This window comes from Nothobranchius furzeri, chromosome 3 (genome assembly GCF_043380555.1).
Source record: "Nothobranchius furzeri strain GRZ-AD chromosome 3, NfurGRZ-RIMD1, whole genome shotgun sequence".
Classification (NCBI taxonomy): Eukaryota; Metazoa; Chordata; class Actinopteri; order Cyprinodontiformes; family Nothobranchiidae; genus Nothobranchius; species Nothobranchius furzeri.
In genome coordinates, this window is record NC_091743.1 from 91627307 (window position 1) to 91651457 (window position 24151).

Here is a 24151-nt window from a genome sequence, read left to right on the forward strand (position 1 = left end):
TCTCCAGATTTCCTCTGTGATGCAGAAGAATATCCAATATTTTGAGAGGGATAGTTTAGTGCAAAGTACTCATCAGTTTGGTACCACTTTGCAGGATCAGATGGGTAGCTAGTTGTTAATACCCTGTCTGGGTCTAGGGGCTCCTATAAGACTATATTGGGCTCACTTCTGGCTGGCTGCTGTTCTTCCAGTTTGTCCTTCTGTGAAGGCGCTGATGTTGACGGCGTTGGCGCTACAGCATCTTCCGCCACATCTTCCACTGCGTCTTCGGGTTGTGTCTCCTCCGGGTCTGACTCGGCCCGGCCTCTGGCTCTGCTGACTCGAGCAGGTTCACAGCTGTCGGACGGCTGCCCGAGCAGCCCGACAGAAACTTCTGTAAGGCCCCCCGCTGTCTCTTCTTTAGTTCCTCTTCATTTTTTTTTTTGCGTTTTGCCGCACCCGAAAGCATCGTGAAAGTTAGCCTACTCAAAAACACCTGCTAGCTTTGTTGTGTCCCGCTCTGACTGACCGCTTCTCTGACGTCCTTCATTGGGTGGCGCCTCAACCCTCTGGGGTCCAGGGTGTAATTTGCAGTGAGTTTTCCTTTGTATTTCCAAAATAAAAACCATAACCACTGCCTTATGTGGTATCAATCTTTTCAGCACAACCTGGACTTTATGAATCTATGCTTATTTTTTATATTTGGACATAACGGGGTTGCGTATTAGACCTTAAATCACTCAAAAACATAAAATCTGAATAGGAAAAAAGTTGTTTATTTTACTGTGAAACCAACAAACATTTATGACAAATGTTTTTTATCATTTAGACTGGTAATCTAGACTGTACATTTATAAAAAATTTGACTAAATATAGCAAATAACTAATTAAAAAAAGTTATTAGCTCTCTGGGATCCAGAGTGTAAATCACCGTTTTTGACTCATTTTGGTTTTTCTTTTGTATTTTCTAATAAAAACAATAAATATTGCCTTATGGGGTATCATTAATTTCAGGACAACCTGGACTATCTGAATTTATACTTATTTTATTAATTTGGCAATAATGTACATGGATTTTGGAGTGGGGAGTGGCTCCGTCTCACGCCGAGATCTGACAGCTGCGCGGCGCCGCCCACTCCTCTTGTTGGATCTCCGAGGAGCTGGATCTCTTCCTTCATCCTCTACCTCATCATGACCCAACTCTTCTATGAGGAAGGATGGATCTGCCACATCATCATCAACATCCTCGCTATTTGCCTCAGACTCCGGCTGCGAGTCTCCGTCCACTTCCTCTGCTTCCAGTTCAAAAAACAGCCGTACTATCTGAACTGCCTGGTGGACATTTATCCTTCTCATCATCCTTTATTAAAGCCTAATAAAAGCCTACTAAACTGCAGAGACAATATATCTGTCCGGATCGCTCCAAAATACAAAGTTTACCGTCAATATCTGTCTGATTGTTTGTTGTTACTCCGTTCGCGCCACTCCTTTCCCCGCGAAGCGGCTCCTTTTTGCGCACATCTCGTTACTCGTGTGATACTTTTTATCAGCTGAATATGTGAGACTTCCACCAACAGCAAAAGGATCTCGTGCTTTTGTGGGTTTTTAATGTTCACAAGCACATTCCCGCTCACAGATTACTAAACCGCTGTTTTGACAAGTTATCAGATTGTCTAAAAATAGGTGACGGGACACTAATGAACCAACCAGAAACACAAAACTGGGAGGGTTTAAGTACAAGAGGAGCTGGGATCTGGAGTGATTGGGAGACGAGAGGCAGGTGGGAGCAATTAGGGAAGACAGGACTGAACAGAGGCTGGGGAGATGAGACAGGAAGTGAAAGAGTGTGAAATACAGGAATGAGATCAGACATGTTCTTTGGTCCCATGCCATTGAAGGATTTATAAACTAGTAGGAGCACTTTGAAATCTATTCTGTAGTTTACTGGTAACCAGTGGAGGGATATAAGAACAATTCAATTCAATTCAAGTTTATTTATAAAGCGCCAAATCACGACAAGAGTCGTCTCAAGGGACTTCATATCATAAACATTCCAATCAGGTCAGTTCATTGAGCCAATCTGATAAAAGTTTCCTATATAAGGAACCCAGCAAACTGCATCAAGTCACTGACTAGTGTCAGTGACTATACAGCAATCCTCATACTAAGCAAGCATGCAGCGACAGTGGAGAGGAAAACTCCCTTTTAACAGGAAGAAACCTCCAGAGAATCCTGGCTCAGTATAAGCAGCCATCCTCCACGACTCACACACACACACACACACACACACACACACACACACACACACACACACACACACGCACGCACGCACGCACGCACGCACACACACACACACACACACAACCTATCCTATTTAGATGGAGGCAGGGCAAGGGAGAGCCGTCTTTACCGACTGTACACTCCACCTCCCTCTACTCCCCCACTTGTCCAGATCTAGGCTAACATCAGATTTTCACCATAGCAGAAGAACCTGTTAGGACGGTCTTCAACTCCCACCTCTGGCAGAGCTTTGACCGCGTCCCGAGAGCAGAGGGGGACATTGACTCCGAGTGGGCCTTGTTCCACTCTGCGATTGTTGAGGCGGCTGTTGCTAGCTGTGGTCACAAGGTGGCCGGTGCCAGTCGTGGTGGCAACCCCCATACCCGCTGGTGGACACCAGAGGTTCGGGGAGCCGTCAGGCTGAAGAAGGAGGCCTACAGGGTGTTGCTGGTGTGTGGGTCTCCGGAGGGAGCAGACATGTACCGGATAGCCAAGCGGGGTGCAGCAGTGGCAGTTGCCGAGGCAAAATCTCAGGCGTGGGAGGAGTTTGGTGAGGCCATGGAGAAAGACTATCAATCGTCTCCAAAGAGGTTCTGGCAAACTGTCCGGCGCCTCAGGAAAGGGAGGCAGCAACTCGCTCACACTGTTTACAGTGGGGATGGGGAGCTGCTGACGTCAACTGGGGCTATAGTCGGACGGTGGAAGGAATACTCTGAGGAGCTCCTCAATCCCACCAACCCGCATTCTGAGGAGGAACCAGAGCCGGGAGACCTGGGGATGGACTGTCCAATCTCGGGGGCAGAAGTTGCTGAACAAGCTGCTGTTGCTTCACAGCTTTTTTGGCAAGACCAGTTGGGAGACCACTGCAATAGTCCAGCCGACTGGAAATGGAGAACCAAAGGGCCGGGTCCAGGATGCTGTTTTCTCTCATTCACCCATGTTTTCAGTGTAATAAAGGTTCTGGTTGATCACAACTTCTGTTTCACACTCCATCCATCCATCCATCCATCCATCCGTCCATCCGTCCATCCGTCCATCCATCCATCCATCCATCCGTCCATCCATCCGTCCGTCCGTCCGTCCATCCATCCATCCATCCGTACGTCCATCCATCCATCCATCCGTACGTCCGTCCATCCATCCGTCCATCCATCCATCCATCCGTCCATCCATCCATCCGTCCGTCCGTCCGTCCGTCCATCCATCCGTCCGTCCATCCATCCATCCATCCATCCATCCATCCATTTTCGGCCACTTATCCGGAGTTGGGTTGCGGGGCAGCAGCCTAAGCAGGGAGGCCCAGACTTCCCTCTCCCCAGCCACTTGGGCCAGCTCCTCCAAGGGAATCATAAAGCATTCACTGGCCAGGTGAGAGACATAGTCCCTCCACTGTGTCCTGGGTCTTCCTCTAGGTCTCCTACTGTTTGGACGTGCCTGGAAAACCTCACCAGGGAGGCGTCCAGGAGGCATCCTGACCAGATGCCAGAGCCACCTCAACTGGAGGAGCAGCAAATCTATTCTGAGCCTGTCCCGGTTGACTAAGCTTCTCACCCTATCTCTAAGGGAGAGCCCAGCCTCTCTTCGGAGAAAACTCATTTCGGCCGCTTGTATCCGCGATCTCGTTCTTTCGGTCATTACCCAAAGCTCATGACCATAGGTGAGGGTAGGAACGTAGATCCACCGGTAAATCGAGAGCTTCACCTTCTGACTCAGCTCTCTCTTCACCACGACAGACCGGTACAACGCCCGCATCACTGCAGATGCAGCACCAATCCACCTATCGATCTCACGCTCCAGTTTTCCCTCACTCGTGAACAAGACCCCGAGATACTTAAACTCCTCCACTTGGGGCAGGACCTCATCCCTGACCCGGAGAAGGCATTCTACCCTTTTCAGGATCAAGACCATGGTCTCAGATTTAGAGGAGCTGATTCTCATCCCAGCTGCCTCACACTTGGCTACAAACTGCTCCAGTGACAGCCTCAAATCATGTTCTGATTATGCCAACAGGACCACATCATCTGCAAAAAACAGAGACTCAAACCTCAGGCCACCAAAAAAGATCCTCTCAACACCTTGGCTGAGCCTCAAAATTCTGTCTTGAAAGTTATGAACAGAATTGATGACAAAGGGCAGCCTTGGCAGAGTCCAACTCTCACTGGAAACAAGGCTGACTAACTGCCAACAATGCGGACCAAGCTTCAAGTTCCAATTTATGCTGTTTCATTTATTTAAATACTTTACTTCTGTTATATTATTACTTCCATTGTAGCTTTTGTGATTGTACTGTGACTTTTGTAAAGCCTTGTGACCCACCGTACATGGAGCTCCTTTCATTAACTCATTCATTGTTGAGTTTATTGGTCATTTCTGTTAAATGGTATTGAACAGATTTGGGTCACTCACCATGTCTACTTCAGATATGCTGTCCAAGCTCTCCACCTGGACATCCACGCCTACAGGAACAGCAGGACCTGCAAACAAACACCAACAGAGAAGTCAACATTCATATTGCATAGTTTGTTACCACACCATAAGGTTACCTCGGGGCTGTAGGACAGCAGTGAGGTGTGAGACAGCAGTGAGCAGTGAGACAGCATTGAGGAGTGACACAGCAGTGAGGTGTGAGACAGCAGCGAAGTGTGGGACAGCAGAGAGGAGTGACACAGCAGTGAAGTGTAGGACAGCAGTGAGGTGTGCGACAGCAGAGAGGTGTGAGACAGCCGTGAGATGTGAGACAGCAGTGAGATGTGAGACAGCAGTGAGGTGTGAGACAGTAATGAGGTGTAAGACAGCAGCGAGCTGTGAGATAGCAGTGAGCTGTAGGACAGCAGTGAGGTGTGGGACAGCAGAGAGGTGTGAGACAGCCGTGAGATGTGAGACAGCAGTGAGATGTGAGACAGCAGTGAAGTGTAAGACAGCAGCGAGCTGTGAGACAGCAGTGAGGTGTGGGACAGCAGTGAAGTGTGGGACAGCAGTGAGATGTGAGACAGTAATGAGGTGTGAGACAGCAGTGAGGTGTGGGACAGCAGTGAGGTGTGGGACAGCAGTGAAGTGTGGGACAGCAGTGAGATGTGAGACAGTAATGAGGTGTGAGACAGCCGTGAGATGTGAGACAGCAGTGAGATGTGGGACAGCAGTGAAGTGTAGGACAGCAGTGAGATGTGAGACAGTAATGATGTGTAAGACAGCAGCGAGCTGTGAGACAGCAGTGAGGTGTGGGACAGCAGTGAGGTGTGGGACAGCAGTGAAGTGTGGGACAGCAGTGAGGTGTAAGACAGTAAGGTGTGAGACAGCAGTGAGGTGTAGACAGTGAGGTGTGAGACAGCAGTGAGGTGTGAGACAGCAGTGAGCTGTGAGACAGCAGTGAGGTGTGAGACAGCAGTGAGGTGTGAGACAGCAGTGAGGTGTGGGACAGCAGTGAAGTGTGGGACAGCAGTGAGGTGTGGGACAGCAGAGAGGTGTGAGACAGCCGTGAGATGTGAGACAGCAGTGAGATGTGGGACAGCAGTGAAGTGTGGGACAGCAGAGAGGAGTGACACAGCAGTGAAGTGTGGGACAGCAGTGAGGTGTGCGACAGCAGAGAGGTGTGAGACAGCCGTGAGATGTGAGACAGCAGTGAGATGTGAGACAGCAGTGAGGTGTGAGACAGTAATGAGGTGTAAGACAGCAGCGAGCTGTGAGATAGCAGTGAGCTGTAGGACAGCAGTGAGGTGTGGGACAGCAGAGAGGTGTGAGACAGCCGTGAGATGTGAGACAGCAGTGAGATGTGGGACAGCAGTGAAGTGTAGGACAGCAGTGAGATGTGAGACAGTAATGATGTGTAAGACAGCAGCGAGCTGTGAGACAGCAGTGAGGTGTGGGACAGCAGTGAAGTGTGGGACAGCAGTGAGATGTGAGACAGTAATGAGGTGTGAGACAGCAGTGAGGTGTGGGACAGCAGTGAAGTGTGGGACAGCAGTGAGGTGTAAGACAGTAAGGTGTGAGACAGCAGTGAGGTGTGGGACAGCAGTGAAGTGTAGGACAGCAGTGAGATGTGAGACAGTAATGATGTGTAAGACAGCAGCGAGCTGTGAGACAGCAGTGAGGTGTGGGACAGCAGTGAAGTGTGGGACAGCAGTGAGATGTGAGACAGTAATGAGGTGTGGGACAGCAGTGAGGTGTGGGACAGCAGTGAAGTGTGGGACAGCAGTGAGGTGTAAGACAGTAAGGTGTGAGACAGCAGTGAGGTGTGAGACAGCAGTGAGGTGTGAGACAGCAGTGAGCTGTGAGACAGCAGTGAGGTGTGAGACAGCAGTGAGGTGTGGGACAGCAGTGAAGTGTGGGACAGCAGTGAGGTGTGGGACAGCAGTGAGGTGTGGGACAGCAGTGAAGTGTGGGACAGCAGTGAGGTGTGGGACAGCAGTGAGGTGTGGGACAGCAGTGAGGTGTGAGACAGCAGTGAGGTGTGGGACAGCAGTGAGGTGTGGGACAGCAGTGAGGTGTGAGACAGCGGTGAGGTGTGAGACAGCAGTGAGGTGTGAGACAGCAGTGAGCTGTGAGACAGCAGTGAGGTGTGAGACAGCAGTGAGGTGTGAGACAGCAGTGAGGTGTGGGACAGCAGTGAAGTGTGGGACAGCAGTGAGGTGTGGGACAGCAGTGAGGTGTGGGACAGCAGTGAAGTGTGGGACAGCAGTGAGGTGTGGGACAGCAGTGAGGTGTGGGACAGCAGTGAGGTGTGGGACAGCAGTGAGGTGTGGGACAGCAGTGAGGTGTGGGACAGCAGAGAGGTGTGAGACAGCCGTGAGATGTGAGACAGCAGTGAGATGTGGGACAGCAGTGAAGTGTAGGACAGCAGTGAGATGTGAGACAGTAATGATGTGTAAGACAGCAGCGAGCTGTGAGACAGCAGTGAGGTGTGGGACAGCAGTGAAGTGTGGGACAGCAGTGAGATGTGAGACAGTAATGAGGTGTGAGACAGCAGTGAGGTGTGGGACAGCAGTGAGGTGTGGGACAGCAGTGAGGTGTAAGACAGTAAGGTGTGAGACAGCAGTGAGGTGTGAGACAGCAGTGAGGTGTGAGACAGCAGTGAGGTGTGAGACAGCAGTGAGCTGTGAGACAGCAGTGAGGTGTGAGACAGCAGTGAGGTGTGGGACAGCAGTGAAGTGTGGGACAGCAGTGAGGTGTGGGACAGCAGTGAGGTGTGGGACAGCAGTGAGGTGTGGGACAGCAGTGAGGTGTGAGACAGCGGTGAGGTGTAGACAGTGAGGTGTGAGACAGCAGTGAGCTGTGAGACAGCAGTGAGGTGTGGGACAGCAGTGAGGTGTGGGACAGCAGTGAAGTGTGGGACAGCAGTGAGGTGTGGGACAGCAGTGAGGTGTGGGACAGCAGTGAGGTGTGGGACAGCAGTGAGGTGTGGGACAGCAGTGAGGTGTGGGACAGCAGTGAGGTGTGAGACAGCGGTGAGGTGTAGACAGTGAGGTGTGAGACAGCAGTGAGGTGTGAGACAGCAGTGAGGTGTGGGACAGCAGTGAGGTGTGGGACAGCAGTGAGGTGTGAGACAGCAGTGAGGTGTGGGACAGCAGTGAGGTGTGAGACAGCGGTGAGGTGTGGGACAGCAGTGAGGTGTGGGACAGCAGTGAGGTGTGGGACAGCAGTGAGGTGTGAGACAGCGTTGAGGTGTTCCTTTCCGGTCGGCTCATGGGTTCCCGGAAGAACGTAAGAATGAATGTGAGTCAACGGGGCTAAAAGAGCTATTTTCTAATCCGTTGTGCTGCAGTTTAAATGAAAAGTAACGATGGGTGCAGAGGCGGAGCTGGCCTAAATGGCGCCCTGTGCGAGATCCCCCTGTGACCCCCCCCCCCCCCCCCCCCCCCCCCACACACACACACACAAGAAAAAACATTACACCTACAACGTTGTTTCAAATTGCGTGGAGTGTATTATATATAACAACGTTTGCTGACTGAATACAACATCCAGCTCCTGGCCACCTTCTCACCACTTGTCAAAGTTCTACTGAAATAGACACACTTAACGCAACATGATGACATCATCGACTTGTACAGTACAGATGTGCTGAAAGGCGAGAGTCTCAACTTTCAGCTAAAAAAAGAACGCTCTAGCTATTATAGTTTTTATTTTATGGCAGTTTTCAGTTTAAACGGGATCTTACTAGCAGGGCACCTCCAGCAGCCCGCTGCCGCTTCGTTTTTCATGGGGTAAATAATAGCTCATTTCCCGATTCCAAAAAGAAAGAATGGTCCTACCAGCTCGCCACTTCAATATGAAGAAGATCAGTTCAACATGGGGAAAAAAAACCTGACCTGTAGGCCAGAGAAACGTTCATTAGCACATCAAGTTCGATTCAGTTTACCGGTAAACATATCACGAATGTACAACAGGTCAATTATTAATCATCTTGGCTACGTAGCTTAATCTATACATTCCAGTAGCGTTTGCTACAAACAAATACAAAAACAACAATAAAGGAAAGCAACTGTCTGACAGACAACATAGCCGAATTCAAGGCAACACATAACAATAATCATTCGATTGCTCTTGGTTTTAAGTTAAGCCCATTAAAGTGCTTAAGTAAATAAAAGTGTTTCAAAAACAGCGTTTTTGAACCGGAGTTCTGCTCGCGGTGGGAACTCCGCCGAACAATATCATTTTTTATAGCGAAAACGATCGACTGGTCACTGACAAGTAAAAGGGTGTTATTGTTAGATGTTAAGAACACTTACCGCTGAGGTAAAATGAGAGTATAAATGAATTGAGGGGAGAAAAACGCAGAAAAACGCTTTGTTTTTAGCCCGGAAGTATTCCCCCACAGCCAGCTTTCATTGTTGCCGCGACGTGGAAGGAGCCAATCAGGAGAGGGACCTCACATCAGCTGACGTGGGTCATGTGACAGGGAGTAGTTGATATGGGTTACACTTTGTTGTGCTTTTATTACAGAAATAGTATTATTATCATCACTATTATTAAGAACATGCAATTTCTATGTTTTGTTTATGTATTGGTTGATGCTTAAAACAATTTTTTTAGAAGAAAAAAAAAAAAGGAAATTAAATGCCGCCCCCTGCAGACTGCCGCCCTGTTCGGCCGCACATATTGCACATATCAAGCTCCGCCACTGGATGGGTGTTTCGACCACGCCAGTCACGTACATTTGAGATTTATCAGCTTGTAAAAGTTTGTAATTAGCATGACTACAAATTAGACCTCGGCACGTCGCAAAAATGACGTCATCACATAATCTCCTCTCCCCTGGCGTAGCTGCTACTCACCACATGGCCAGCTTAATGGTGGTTCTTTCCTCCTGAAGGAAGGATTTGAAGTTTGCTGAACTTTCAGCTATTTTCCTTCTGTTTTTTTCTGTGTCTGGTTCGATGACGTCACTATGGCAATCACATCTGTAGTCCTGGACTTATTTTCACACAGAACCTAACGTTTCCACCTGGTTGAAAATAAGCACGTTCTTGGTTTTAAAATGTGTCTTTAAAATCCACGGACATCATACGTGAAATCCATGGCACATAACAAGCGGAATTAGAAAATAACGTTTTTAGCCGCGTTGACTTGCATTCGTTTTTTCGTTCTTCAGGGAACCCATGGTCCGGAAGTGGACGGGCGTGAGTTAGGCTCCTTATTTAGGAACGACCTCCCGCTGTCGGTCAGGAAACCTCCTTCACTGGATTAAAGACCCACCTCTATCTTTCACTTTTCTATGGGGAGTTGGAGTGAGTCTTTATTCGGTATATTTTATAGTTTCTTACTGCTTCTGCTTGGATATAAAACAGTTTTATTTTTTTTATTGTTTTAATGAAATTTTTCTTAACTGCACATATTTGGTGTGTTTTTACTCTATCATGTACAACACTTTGGGCATGAATGATGTCAGAAAGTGCTTCATAAATGAATGATGATGGGGGGGGCGCTCGTGCGCTGTGATGGAGTAGACGTCTCTCTCGATAGCTCCGTGCGGACTTCTACAATTTGCCCATTTAGGCTACACCAATTCACGGGATTACGGTTCTCTAAGCCATAGGACTGTTGTAAGACACCACTGGGAAATTTTCAGCCATGGGACCCAAGAAAGACGAAGGTAAAACCTCAACTGCCGCAGCCGTGGCTGCCGCAAGAAACGAGGCTATATTATCTGCTGTTAACAAGTATGGAGCGGAGCTAGCCGAAGTCTCTGCCCAGATGGAGGAACTGAAATAGTCTGTGGAGAGTCACTTGTGCATAGTTGAATCCCATCTGTCAACAGTATAGTCAGACTGAACAACGCGTGGAAGGTATGGATGTGGCCCTCTCTGACGCAGACATACGCATAACGGTGCTGGAAGCTAACCATCACAAACTGCAGAAAGAGAACAGCCTGCTTAAAGCAAAGTTAAACGATCTGGAGGGTCGCTCGCGAACGCTTAACATCCTTCTGGTGGGCATCAAGGAAGGAGAAGAGACAAGCAATCCCACAGAGTTTGTGACACGGCTGCTACTGCAGCTACTTGGTGCAAACAACTTTGCGAGCCCATCAAAGTAGACCGGGCCCACCGCAGCCTCAGGCCCAAAGCTTCCAGCAACGAGCGCCCAAGGGTGATTATCGCTAAGCTACATAACAACTGGGACCTGGCTAACGTCTTTAAACTCAGCAGACAGCAGGCACCTCTTCATCACAATGGCGTGTCAAATTCTGGTTGGCCAAACTCGGTCAACACTCATAACGTTGTGGTTTATTAAAACAAGAATTACTTCCTGATTAATTCAGTTTCTAGCTGATTCTCGAACCGGCCAATTCGGGAACAAGCACCTTTGAGACATCTCTTTTGACCTCAAGCCAAAAGCCTCTTCGCACGCTGCACCTGGAAGACATCTCAAGACTGGACGGGTTGTATCGGAGCGAACCTACAAGCTTCGGGTACCTTGAGGTCAAGGGTCAATCGACCTCTGACAGTCTGGATCTGCACTGGGGGTCTCCACAAGGGTTTGTAGGCACGACAGATTGCCTCTGATGGCTTTTATCAATAACCAACTCTCTAGTTTATAGCAGACAACAAATTCTTTTACATCCAGACTTAAGAATTTCTTTCAGAGACAAAGAAGGTTCTGCTAAACATCTAGCTTACATCACATTACATCACCGCATATCCATTACATCACATCTCATTCATATCTTGTCATGTATAATCATTAGATACCGTGTGACTGTATCTCTGCATTTCTGAGGAAGTGGAGCAGACGTGATGTTTTCAGCCCTGAAGCAGGGTTAGCCGCTTCAGGGCTGCTGGAGCAGTGAACACCCACAGGGCTCCACAGCTATTCAGAAAAGATCATCTTAGTCTCCTCCAGTGAACATGGTGCATGAATGAATCTAGAAGAGCTCTGGAAAGGGTTACGCTGGTGAGTTTATGTACATAACTACCATTCAGAAGCTCTCAGGGGTTGGGTGGAGAGCTGAAAAAACACACAGGAACAAGGCCATCCACACAGGATGATAATCAGAGGCATGCACACTTCACACGAGGAGGGAGTTACTATTCAGATGAGTAAATGAATTAAAAATCTAAACTCTACCAACAGTGTGCCCTGTTGAACCAGGCCAGCTCCCTTTGGGTAACAAAGGAAGAGCACGACTACTGGTCCATGAGTCCGTCTTAGTTCCTAAAACATCCTCTCAACCTTTACGGTATCTTCTAATGCGGCTATACTCGTTAAAGATGTTTCTGCATTCCAAAACGTCTAGAATAGAATAGAATAGAATAGAATAGAATAGAACAGAATAGAATAGAATAGAATAGAGGTAAACTGATCAGAACCATAATTCTGATATAATTCTGATTTTAGTTTGTAAAAACTAGAATGAACGACATCAACATGATGCTGCAGACTGAGCCGTGTTGCTGTCATGAAGCCATCGTCTCAACACTAACAGGACAGAGGTCTCTGCTAAGCCACGACTAATCAGATCCTTCGCCTTTGACATCTAATGGAGAGAATTATAAAAATAATAATAGGAGCCAGGATTTTTGTTACAGACGTGGAAGAGGATCCCAGAATCCCAAACAGACAGATCCTCCTGTTGCTTGTTGGTTCCTGCGGATAATCTGCGCAGTGCTGTGGGTGCCAGCCTTACATAACTAGTGGCACAGCAAAGCTGCTACCTGCTAGATGGGCATTAACTCCTGCCCAGTTCCAGCTGTCAGCAGTGTCCTCACTTCTGGTACTCCTACCATATGCCACACATCACGTGCTGTACACAGTAAGTCCTGACTCCTGCTGACGTTCCCTGCCAGGGGACACAACATCAGACACCTGGTGAAAAAAGAGAAGGAACTGAAAAATCTGTCTCCCTGAAGTTTGTGAGTCTGCACACGTGTCAGGAGCAAACCACCTCCGGACTCATGAACCACATCTGATGTAAGCAGCTCTGCAGGGACTCAGATGTTTCCACCTCATGCCAGTGAACTTTTAAATATCTTCAGACAGAACAATAATGCTGACAAAATGCTCTTTTGCTGTTTGCACATCTCAGAGGTAACCAGTGATGGCTGACCATCATCTTTCCTTTCATCTTTGAGAAGATCATTAGAGGTCTACCTCCCCCTGGGAGGGGGCTTAGCTGTCTCACCCTGTTCTCTGCAGGCCCCTCTCTGGGCTGCCATCACGGGTAATGTGTCTAAGCGTGGCTCTACACTGCACACTTGGTTTTGGATAATGAAACCGTATGAGGGCGTGAACGCTCCTCTTCATCACTAACATGCTACTAAATAGGGGCTCGTCCAGGATCTTAAACCAGGTGCTCTCACATCCTAACTGCAAATCCTTCTTTGAGACTTTGATTTTTAGACAAAACCCATTGGAGCATCAAAGCAAAGCTCTTTGTAAATCCCGATGGTTGCTGAAAGATCTCAGAATCACTTTGGTTTGAGGAAGGCCCGTGTGAGCTGCTGTTTCCTCACAAATGCCAGCGAGCACCAGCAGAGCAGAGAAAAGCTGAAAAGTGAATCCACAGCAGGATTACTGCTGCTGTCATTGTTCTGCCATGGCTCTTCTCCAGATGAATCTTAGTCTTCACAAAGGAATTACTGCCAACAGCACAGTGGCAAAACAAAAGCACATTAGACACGCGTGGAGATCCAGCTAATTGCTAATTATCATCTTTGTTTTATTTTGACCTAATTACTGGAGTCTCTGAGGAAACAGCAGTTCTGTCCCTTGGTTAGAAAAACGTCCCTAACTGAGACGAATGCATTAGTAGACCACGATGATCGTTATTGGCTGTCCTCCCCTGAAACCGCGCCTGATCTACAACGCTAACGTCCAGCACCAAGCAGCATCACTCACTGTCTTGTTGTTTGTGTAGCTTTGTGTGAAACTTCAGTGTTGCTGTTGAGTCGTCTGAAAATCACCTCATCTACCGGTTTGGAGAACGTTTGCAGCGTGGGATGGGAATGAGGGTGGTGTGGGGTCATTTTAAACTGTAAGGCACTTTGAGCTGCAACCACTGTATGAAAACAGTGCCTTAAAAATAAAGTTTGATTTGATTTGACAGAGTATCACAAAAATAAGTTGCAGCTTCTGACTCCTATTTCACAACGGCTTCCTCGCTGGGCTCCTTGCTGGACTTGCTAAATCACAAAATCCCTCAAAACGTCCGCCATCCTCTTTGTTTTACTCACGAGACCACAAGACCGGTATGACCTGCGGGTTAGGAGTGCAAGAAGCATCTTCTGTGATCCTGTTTCCTGGATTAGATTCTGTAAACAACTATGGAGCTTTTTTCCATACTGGTGTTAAATTACAAATGTCAGCACCGCTACGTTAGCTTGCGGCAGACTCCGCACCCTCACAAACTCAGAGTGTAAACAGTAACTACGTCCCTCTTTTGTTTTTTGTAAGGAGAAAAACTGACAGCCCCAGCCAGATGAGAATGAAGTCTGTTTCAGTTTAACCTTCCTTCCAACATGACTGAGACGTTAGACTGTTTTGGTATTATTTCATGGTAGGATTTTTACATATTGCTCCTTTAAACCAACAGGCCACAGTACATGAGGCTACACAACTGTACATCTGAGGTGGTTGTGTGCAGTTCTGGAGCTCCACAAGGTACGGTGCTCTCACCCTTTCTCTTCACCTTCAACACCAGCAGCTGGCACCTTCAGAAGTTCTCTGATAACTCGGCCATTGTCGACTGTGTGTCTGGGGGGAGGAATGACCTGGAGTACAGGTCAGTCATCATGGACTTTGTGGACTGGTGTGAGCATAACCACCTTTGCTTGAACACCGGTAAGACAAAGGAAATGGTGACTGACTTCCAGAGAAGCACTCCTCCTCACTCACCAGTAAACATTCAGGGAGCAGACATTGAGGTGGTGGATACCTTTAAGTACCTGGGTGTTCAACTCAACAGCAAACTGGTCCAACAACACAGATGCTCTGCATAATAAGGACCAAAGCCACCTCCTGAGGAGGCTGAGGTCCTTCAGACCTTTAACCCTCTCAGGCTCAAAATAAGTTTTGATAAAAGGACGAACAACTAAGTCCTTCAAAGGAACTTCTGAGTTAAAAAATGCTCATGAAACACATGTGTGGAGTAACCAGGTAGGTAGGCAACGCCTGTCTCCAGAGGGTTATCCACTCTGCTGTGGTCTGTTGGGGTGCAGGCAGCTCTGACCGAGACAGGAAGAGACTTAACAAGCTAGTTCACAAAGCTAGCTCGGTTCTGAGCTGCCCGCTGGATTCAGTGGAGGAGACGTTTGAAAGCAGGATGCTGGGGAAGATGACCTCTCTCTAAAAATCCCCTCCCACCCACTGGTTCCACTGTGGGGACCATGGACAGCTCCTTCAGAGGCAGACTGAGACATCCCAGATGTAAAACAGAACGCTACCGTAGGTCCTTCATCCCCTCTGCAGTACGAGTGTAGACCTCCTCAGTTTAACTGGTACTGGCATGATCCTGGTACACAATACCACCAATGCAATACTCATTATGTGTTCAATACTCCTGCAATACCAGATTTACACAGTATGTCCGTGTCTATTGCAGTATGCTGCATAGGGAGCCTAGGTCTACTTCCGCATCACGGGTCCCTGGAAGAGCGAAAAAATGAATGCAGGTCAACGGGTCAAAGCTAAAAACGCTGTTTTCTAACCCGCTCTGCCTCACGCCCTGGACCACACACGTGTTGTACCGCAATTTAAATGAAAAGTAACGATGGGTGTTTCGACCACGCCAGTCACGTACTTTGAGATTTATCAGCTTGTAAAAGTTCGTAGTCAGCATGACTACACACTAGAGATGGGCTCGTCGCATATGTGATGTCCCCACATAACCTCGTCTCCACTAGCGTAGCTGCTACTTACTACATGACCAGATTTATGGTGGTTCCTTCCTCCTGTGGGAAGTTTGCTGAACTTACATCCTTTTTCCCTCAGTTTCCTCCGTGTCTGGTTCATGAAGTGCATTTGTAGTCCTGGACTTATGTTCACACCAAACCTATGATAGCGTTTCCCCCGTTTGAAAATAAGCACGTTCTTGGTATCAAAATGAGTCTTTAAAATTCACGGACATCATGTGTGAAATCCATAATGAGCGGATTAGAAAATAGCGTTTTTTTTTTTTCATTCTTCAGGGGACCCGTGGTCCGGAAGTGACTTAGGCTCCGTATCGGGTCGGAACCGAAGTATTTTCCTTTTTATTTGTGGTTTTTAGTGGTCGAAGGTTACATGAGATTACTAGATTACTGCCTATGTGTATGTACATGTACCTTGTTGTTATTTTTATTCAAATTATTCTCTTAGCTGTTGGTGCTGCTGTAACAAGTGAATTTCCCCACCATGGGATCAATAAAGTCTATTCTATTCTATTCTATTCTATTCTAATGCAGCTCTTTGGATCCTGTGCTTTGATCCGGACCTGTTTGCCCATCCATGGGATCCATTTCAGCCTGATCCCTGCCTGGTTTGTGAGTTCTGCTTGTTTTGGTCTCTAATATCTTGTAGTCGTTTTTAGACAGAACCCTGTTGAGGTCAGAGGTCAACACTTCACATTAACCCAAAGGATTGGAGGCAAATCATCAGTGTTATTAATTCAGTTTGAACTCCTCACCTGTTCTCTAGATTACTTTTAATCTGACTCTACCTTTATAACGTTCAACTGTCACGCAGCGCTGCTGGAGTTTGACCTCAGAGCCGGATTCGGACCCCTCCGGTCACCCTAACCAGGACAAATGGGGTCCAGAACACGAGTGACATTTAGAAGGAGACTCCTTTCTGTGTCTGCTCAGTCCGGCTCAGCTTTAGCTGATTTAATTGTCCTCATGATTTCTGTAAAATAGAGGGAGCAAACACCCGTATGATCCCATGCTCATCTGCTCATGGATTAGCAGCTGCAAATCCGCCGCTGGTTGACCGGTGAGATCAGACAGGCAGGCCTATGCATTACAGAGTCCAGAGTCCAGAGGGAACGGATGAAATGGATTTGATGGAAGGCTCATCAGAGTGACTTCAGTTTCTCTTTAATGCAAAGGCAACTAATGCACGGCGAGTTTATACACACTCTTAGATGTTTTTAAAGCCAATTCACACGGGGAGGGGAGCTCTATGAATAGATATATTTATAAAATCACAAGTTAATGACAAATATTTCATCCAAACAGCTCTTTCTGCTCATCCCAGACTGCTGTCATAACCTTATCCACCACCACAGCTCTGCTGCTAAACACAGCCCCCGTCCCTCTGGAGGACTTCCCACAGAGACAAAAGTCCAATAGTCCTTTTTTATCTGCTTGTGCCTTCACACATGGCTGCTCTCTCCTGAACGTGAGAATATCACTCAGACGTTTCTTGGTTGAGTTGTTCTAAAAGCTTCCAGTCAACGCAAGGAAGCAATCACGTAAGAGGCTTTCACAAGTTTGAAGCTTAGATAACCCGAAACAGCTGCTGCAAGCTCACACTTCTCTCTTAGCTGAAAAGAAGCTTCACACAAGTCCGCTTCTGATGGCCCTAACACCAAACACATCATTTCCCACTTGTTCTGAGACAAGATCACACCCAGACAAGCAGCAAACACCATGAAAAGGCTCGGTGCAGTCTGGCTGCAGCTGTAGGCCCTGATTAGCTAGAAGTTCACAACAGGACTTTTCCGTTAGCTTCCCACCTCCTCCTGCGCTCGAGCGGGAAGCTAAACAAACAGCTTTGGACTTTTAGCTGGCTGCCGAACTCCAGACAGCAGGAATGTTTCCTGTGAGGCGCAGAAAGAACCACGTTCAGCTCCAAGTAATAATAATGATGTTAAATATTACCACCAGATGTGCAGGCATGTCTGAACAGACATAAAAGTGCAGCTTCAAAAGGAGTTAATCATCTAAAAGCAAAGCTTAGAAACGTCACCAGAAGACACCACAGAATAAAAGTGAGCCTTCTTCTGAAAGGTGCTCGTCTAACCTCCTACAGAATCAGGGGCCCCGCCCCCAGATAACAACATGGCCCCCCTGACTCAGATGTTTGGATCCGGCCCTGTGTTTCTCAGAAGAGTATAGAGCATACCTGCGAAGGCTGGCCTCATGGTGAAGTCATGCTCGTCGATGCGTAGGAGGTGGCTGGTCTTCAGCTTTTGGTTTTTGGTGCCATCCATAACCTTCTTTGACAGAAGCCTGAAAAAAACAAACATTTCTGTTCATATGTGTCAGAAACTTGCTGCAGAGTGTAGCCTGACCCTCAGATAAAGGTGAGAGACAAACGTGCTGCTTGTAGCCAGCGTTCCAGGTTAGGATGGAGTCAATGCTGGGGAATCTTCTGGAACCGGTCTGCTGCAGCAGAATGACCGTGTCTCGTGTATAACAGAACCCACGCTGATGACCCCACGGCCTTCTGGCTAACTATTGTGTGGTGCAGAAGCAACGTGGGGAAGGAACGTGTCCCATTCCATCTGGAGTCAGACATGGTGGTGGTAGTGTGATGGTCGGGGTGCTATAAATTCTGCTTTCTAGCAGAATATCCTGAGGAGAACGTCTGACCTTTGACCTTAAACAGATCGTTCTTGCAGGAAAAACCCCTGACGTGTCTGAACTCAGACGAAGAGCGGAACAGAAGTCGTCCACGGTGATGAGACTCATTAGGAGTTATCAGGGACGCTGGACCCAGCTACAGTTAGCTACAGTCAGAATGTGTCACTAAATGTTTATTAAAAAATGAAAGTTTGACGGATGTGAAGAGCTGAACCCGTGACAGACAGAGTTCTAATTTTAAACAACACAAATGAATAGTTTGTTGGTGTGTACTGTGCCAAAGGGCTGACAGAAACATGAGTCCTACACACCCGTTCACCATTCCAGGCTCAGACCCCACCAGAACCACGGTGTCAGCTGCATCAGCCAGGGCCCTGCAAACACAGAGACGGCTGTTAAAGGGACAAGAACAGGTCTAAGCCACACCCATCCACTTCCGGACCATCCGTCCCCGGAAGAACAAAAATTAATGCAAGTCAAAGGGACTAACTTTAGGTTTTGTGGGAAAATATGTCAAGGAGCATCACACAGTGAAGCATGGTGGTGGCAGTGCCCTTATGTGGGCTGCATGAGGGCTCCTGGTGTTGGGAAGCTGCATTTCATTGATGGTACTCAACAATGTCCTGCTCCATACTGAAGGAGAGGATGCTGCCATCGCTCCGTGCACTTGGTCGTCGTGCACTTTTCCAACAGGACAAAGATCCAAACACACGTCTGAAGCTACTGCTGCGTCTCTGAAGAAGAACGGGGTGAAGGTGATTGAATGATCAAGTGTGTCTCCTGATCTGAACCCAGTCCAACACCTGTGGGGAATTCTGAAGCAGCAGGAAGAGCATCACTCTCCATCCAGCATCCTGGCTCTAAAGGAGGTCCTTCTTGAAGAATGGAAACAGACAGATGATGCAATAAGTCGCCATCTTGTCCGTTCCATGTCTAGAAGACTTGGTGCTGTGCTCGAGTCACGGTGCTCATACCAATACTAGATGTAGTAGTTCTTGTTGTGGGGTGGATCCCTTTTTGCTTCCACCGTATTTAGTAAAAGTGAAGATTTTGTGCTCCAAGTTATTTTATAACCTTAATGTGATGTTATGGAGTTAAACACGTGTTAGATAAAACCAGCCTGGAGAACGTTCTGGATTGTTCTCAAGGCTGGTTGAGCTGCTGGTTTAATGAGTACTTTTTAAGGGGTGTGCCGCTCATGCTGGGCTCTGTGGACCAGGGTGTAAGGCGAAGCAGAAGAAAACAGCTCTTTTAGCCTCTTTGACTCGCATCCATGTTTTCGTTCTTCCAGGGACCCCTGAGCCGACCGGAGGGGAGGAGACTAGGCTCCCCATACAGGTACAGACGGAGGAAGCCCCGCCCCTTCTAACTCAGGTAGACCTCAAACATTTAAATGGGTCGCAGCTGCACTTTCATGACTGAACTGGTGTTCTCTTTGATGGTTTTATACGATCCCAGATGAAGTTGTAGTATTTTCTACAGCTGATGATGTCACTCGGACTTTAGAAGTGTTTAAATCCTCTTCCTCCTACAGATCCTCCAGTAGAGGCTAGTAGACATGCAAGTGGAGGTATTCTTGTCTTCTTTCACCGACCGTATCTCTCCGTGCCGTAGGACTGGTGCTTTTCCTTAAATCCCCTTTGAGGGCCTCAGGTGGTTCTGCTGCTGAGACAAAGGAGGTTTGTCCGTGAGCCAAACGTTTCCTCGTCTGTCACAACGGCTGATGGGAGACAGGAAAGACCACCTTTCAGATGGAGCCTGCTCAGCCTTTAGTCCCAGAGGGTTAGGGCTAGGGTGCATTGAGTTTGTTTAAGCAGGTGTTTCCACTGAAGTATCTGAGGGTTGTTGTGAGGGTTCAGAATCCACCATGATGCCCACGACTCGGGGTTATGGTTGTTCACCACATTCCCTTTCTTCTCACGTGAAGGTCTCAGCCTGTTACAGATGTACACAATGGCTTTAAAACAGAAAACAAACGGCATAAATCTCACAAGGACACGTCGAGGATGAATTAACTACACACCCACCGCTATGACAACCCTGTTCCTGCCTCCAAACCCGGGGCCTCGTTCATCAAACATTCATAGAAACATCCCTAAATTCCTTCCTATGATAAAAAATTTAGAAGATTCGTACAAACGGTCAAAATCCTGATTTATGAAACACGCGGTGGCCTCTCGCACGCACGCTCCACCAAGTGTTCTTATGTTTAGGAACAGGACAGGTACAGAATGATGAAAATGGGTTCCTACGCACAACACACGCACAGATCTGTTCGTAAGTACGGATGCATGAGGGCCCAGGATTTTCCGTATTCCAGGGGTATTCCAGGAAGACAAGGACAGAGCCTTGTCCTTCTCCCAGACGGACAAATAATTATTCAGTCATGCCTACGAGGACTACAAAGGTATCAGAACTACGACAGAGACGATGAGCTGTTTGATTAAAGCTGTGGAGTTATTTAGTTAGCATTCACACGTTTCCATGGCAACGCTGAAAGTCCGCTTCAGCTCATGTTTCTCCACATATTTCATTAAAGTTTTCATCATTTATGTGTCGTTTTTGCTGAGCAGCTGAGTTTTTACGTTGGTGGTCACATGACCCTAGAGTTAACTCATACCAAGTGGCCTACCTTCACCTGACCACAACCTTTCATCTGTCTGGCCTCCAACTCCCAAAACAAACCTCTGCCACAGTTCCTGCTACTGCAAGAAGTCAGAACATTCTCATGCCAGGTCTGCTGCAGGAGCCTGACGGCTGCGTGCCTCACCCTAAAGAAGATCAAGCTCCTACAGGACGTTACAACTCACAAGTTTAAATAATCATTTGTGTTGAATGAACAAGATGTTTATATCAGATGTTTGAATCATCTGTGCTTTAACCAATGATGGCTTTAAAAGGAATATTGCTCCTGCAATGATCCATTTCAGATCTTATGATCAGTGTGTGTTTGATATAACAAGATAATCAATATCTACACCCATACACATTACAATGAGATACTTATTAATGTTAATATTTGCTTCATATAAGACTTTTAAAACACTCTCATTCACAGAGTTAAACACCTTTGTATCTGAAGGAGGCGTGGCTTTCTGGCGGAAGGTTTGGTAAAGCCTCAGACTCGTCAAATTCTGATTTGTCAAAATTTATAAACAACGAGTTCAATAAAACAAGAATTACTTCGCGATTAATTCAGTTTCTAGCTGACTCTGGAACCGGCCAATTTGGGAACAAGCATCTTTGAAACCAGGGGCGGATTTAGGACTGAGGAAGATCCGGGGCTTAACACACACACACACGTGACACGCACTAGTCAACAACATACATGTCTTGTACCACATAATTTTAATCTGAAGCTACATATGAAGCATATTCAGGGCAGAGTGTTGTTCCTGTTAGTGTTTAGTGTGAGATGATAGTAAATATTCCCGTTCTTTCTCCAACAACTTTACCTGATAGTAAGCTAACTTTAGGCTAACCAGCAGCACAACAAATATTTTCTAATAAGACTCACAAACCTGAGTCAACACCAGTCTCATCAAAGCTGGGGTTCTGTCGCCGTACTTTTGGTCTAAAAAACGTCCTTATGTCCATCTTCACTCATGCGTTTCAGGCAGAGAGTGTAGAAGAAGCCTGCTGCTGAAGGGCTTCTTCTTCAGTGGTGGAGGCTCAGGCAGGCTGTATACAAACTACTGCCAGCTGCTCCCTCTCTGTTGGACTTTGGTACTGCATGTTACTTCCACGATTTAGATCCGGGGCTTTTCATAAAACATCCGGGGCTTGAGCCCAAGTAGCCGGGCCTAACGCCGTCCCATCTCTTTTGACCTCCAGTCAAAGTCTCTCTGCAACGCTGCGGCTGATACAGCCCAGACAGTTCTTCTAAGAGCCAAACAAGAAGCCGTGGATGCAAAGAAGCATTCCAGCCTCCTGCCGTGACCTGGAGATATCTCAAGACTAGACGAGTCGTATCGGAGTAAATCTATGGGCTCCTGGTACTTCGAGGACTGTGTCCATCCCGACCTCGTGACGCCCTGGATCTGGACGGGGATCTCCATCCATCCATCCATCCATCCATTTTCTGAACCTGCTTGTCCATGCAGGCTTGCGGGGGGGGGGGGGGGGGGGGGCTATCTCCGGCAGTCAACGGGCAATCCGGCGGGGTACACCCTCGACAGAGAGCCAGTCCATCGCAGGGCAACACAGAGACACACAGGACAAACAATCACACACACTCACCTAAGGACAATTTAGACAGACCAGTTAACCTAACAGTCATGTTTTTGGACTGTGGGAGGAAGCCGGAGAACCCGGAGAGAACCCACGCATGCACAGGCCAGGAAGCGAACCCAGGACCTTCTTGCAGCAAGGCAACAGCTCTAACCACTGCACCACTGCACAGCCACGGGGATCTCCACAAAAGGGTACTGTAGGCTCAACAGATTGCGTCGGATGATTTTTAAAAATAAATCTTTAGCTCATCAAACAAACATCCAAAGTTTTTTCAACCCAGACTTCAAAAATTCTCACAGATACTAAACATCTAGCTTCCATTACCACATCCACACATCACATGGCATCACTTCACACCCACTACATTAAATCTCATTATTCATATCTGGTCATGTATAATCACTAGTTTAGCAAAAAGAAATGAATTCATTTTATAAACTATATATCTGACTCTGTCTGAATTAAGAAGTGTTTTATGGTCCCTGAAGAAGTAAAAGTAACGATAATCTTCTGGTTAAACATTCAAACATCAGTCAGGTTGATGTTTCATGTTCACATGGAATCATCACACCTTATTGGTCATAATTAAAAGAAAGTGTAAATCAATTTCACTACGTTATGGCGAGCCAGGCAGGAGCACTGACACTCCACCGGAGACGCCGCTCAGTTTGTCACAAATACACATTTAGCACACATAGTACACACCAAGGGAAAACATCACGTTTGACACGTGTGACCAGAGTAAATATCCAGTCACGTCAATAAAGTATTTCTTTTACATGTTAGCAGCTGCAAGCTACTTTACGGCTATTTTAACATTCATAAAGAGGACAGCGTGTTAATGATATGGGCCCATCCCACCCTAAGGCTGATTTATAATGACCTAATAATGATGCTGACGTCAGGAGCTGCAAATGGGGATTAAATACAAAAATATTAAGATGTAAATCCAATTAGAGCTCATTTTTAAGAGTTCAAACTTCACATTTACTAATAATTTATTCATCAAGAACAAAGCTGCAGCTGCTGCTACTGCTGTGGGCCAGCGGTGGCGCTAATTCCCCTCCTCGTAGCCGCCAGCCACCCTCAAGAAAAAGATGACGTCACTTGCCGCGTCCAATCATATTCACATAGCTTCTGTAGGCTAGCAGCTAGCCTGCTATGGGGCAGGTGTGTTCTCCAGCATATGTTGCCATGGTGAATGGGAGGGGCTTCGGGCTAGCCACGTTCGTAAACCGATGTAGAGGCGATAACACCGGGAAAGCCTGGTTTTGGGAAAATCTCACTTTCTGGAATACCCTCAATTATCCCGTGTTTCTCTGTTCATGAGAAGGACAACCTCTGTGTGCTTTGTGCTTCTAAGTGTGTTAACACCAGTGATCACCAGGAACCCAGCAGATGTTCACCACCTAACCCTCCCTTCCAGCTGTGAAGACCGACACATCTGGGTCAGTGTTCATTACTTGTTCTATTTCCAACAAATCCTTCTCTGAGCGCGGGCCTCATTTATAAGTTATACTCCACATAAACCCTCATGATGAACTCTGACCCTGGTGTAACCCTCATGATGAACTCTGACCCTGGTGTAACCCTCACACACACTAGAAGGCCATTTAACCAATCAGTCACATCTGGGTGGGATCTGGAGAACCCAGAGACTACAG

At 47.3% G+C, this 24151-nt stretch overlaps 1 protein-coding gene across 2 annotated transcripts in view; it reads right to left on the reverse strand.

Moving 5' to 3' along the window:
• Positions 1 to 24151, reverse strand: part of LOC107395993 (gamma-aminobutyric acid receptor subunit rho-2) — a 41427-nt gene that overhangs the window by 15074 nt on the left and 2202 nt on the right. For both annotated transcript variants that reach the window (XM_054733756.1, XM_054733755.1), the window contains exons 2-4: positions 18566 to 18628; positions 17794 to 17900; positions 4666 to 4733 (exon numbers count right to left, since the gene is read on the reverse strand). In XM_054733756.1, coding sequence (XP_054589731.1) covers positions 4666 to 4733; positions 17794 to 17900; positions 18566 to 18628 — 238 coding nt within the window. The remainder of the gene's footprint in view (positions 1 to 4665; positions 4734 to 17793; positions 17901 to 18565; positions 18629 to 24151) is intronic.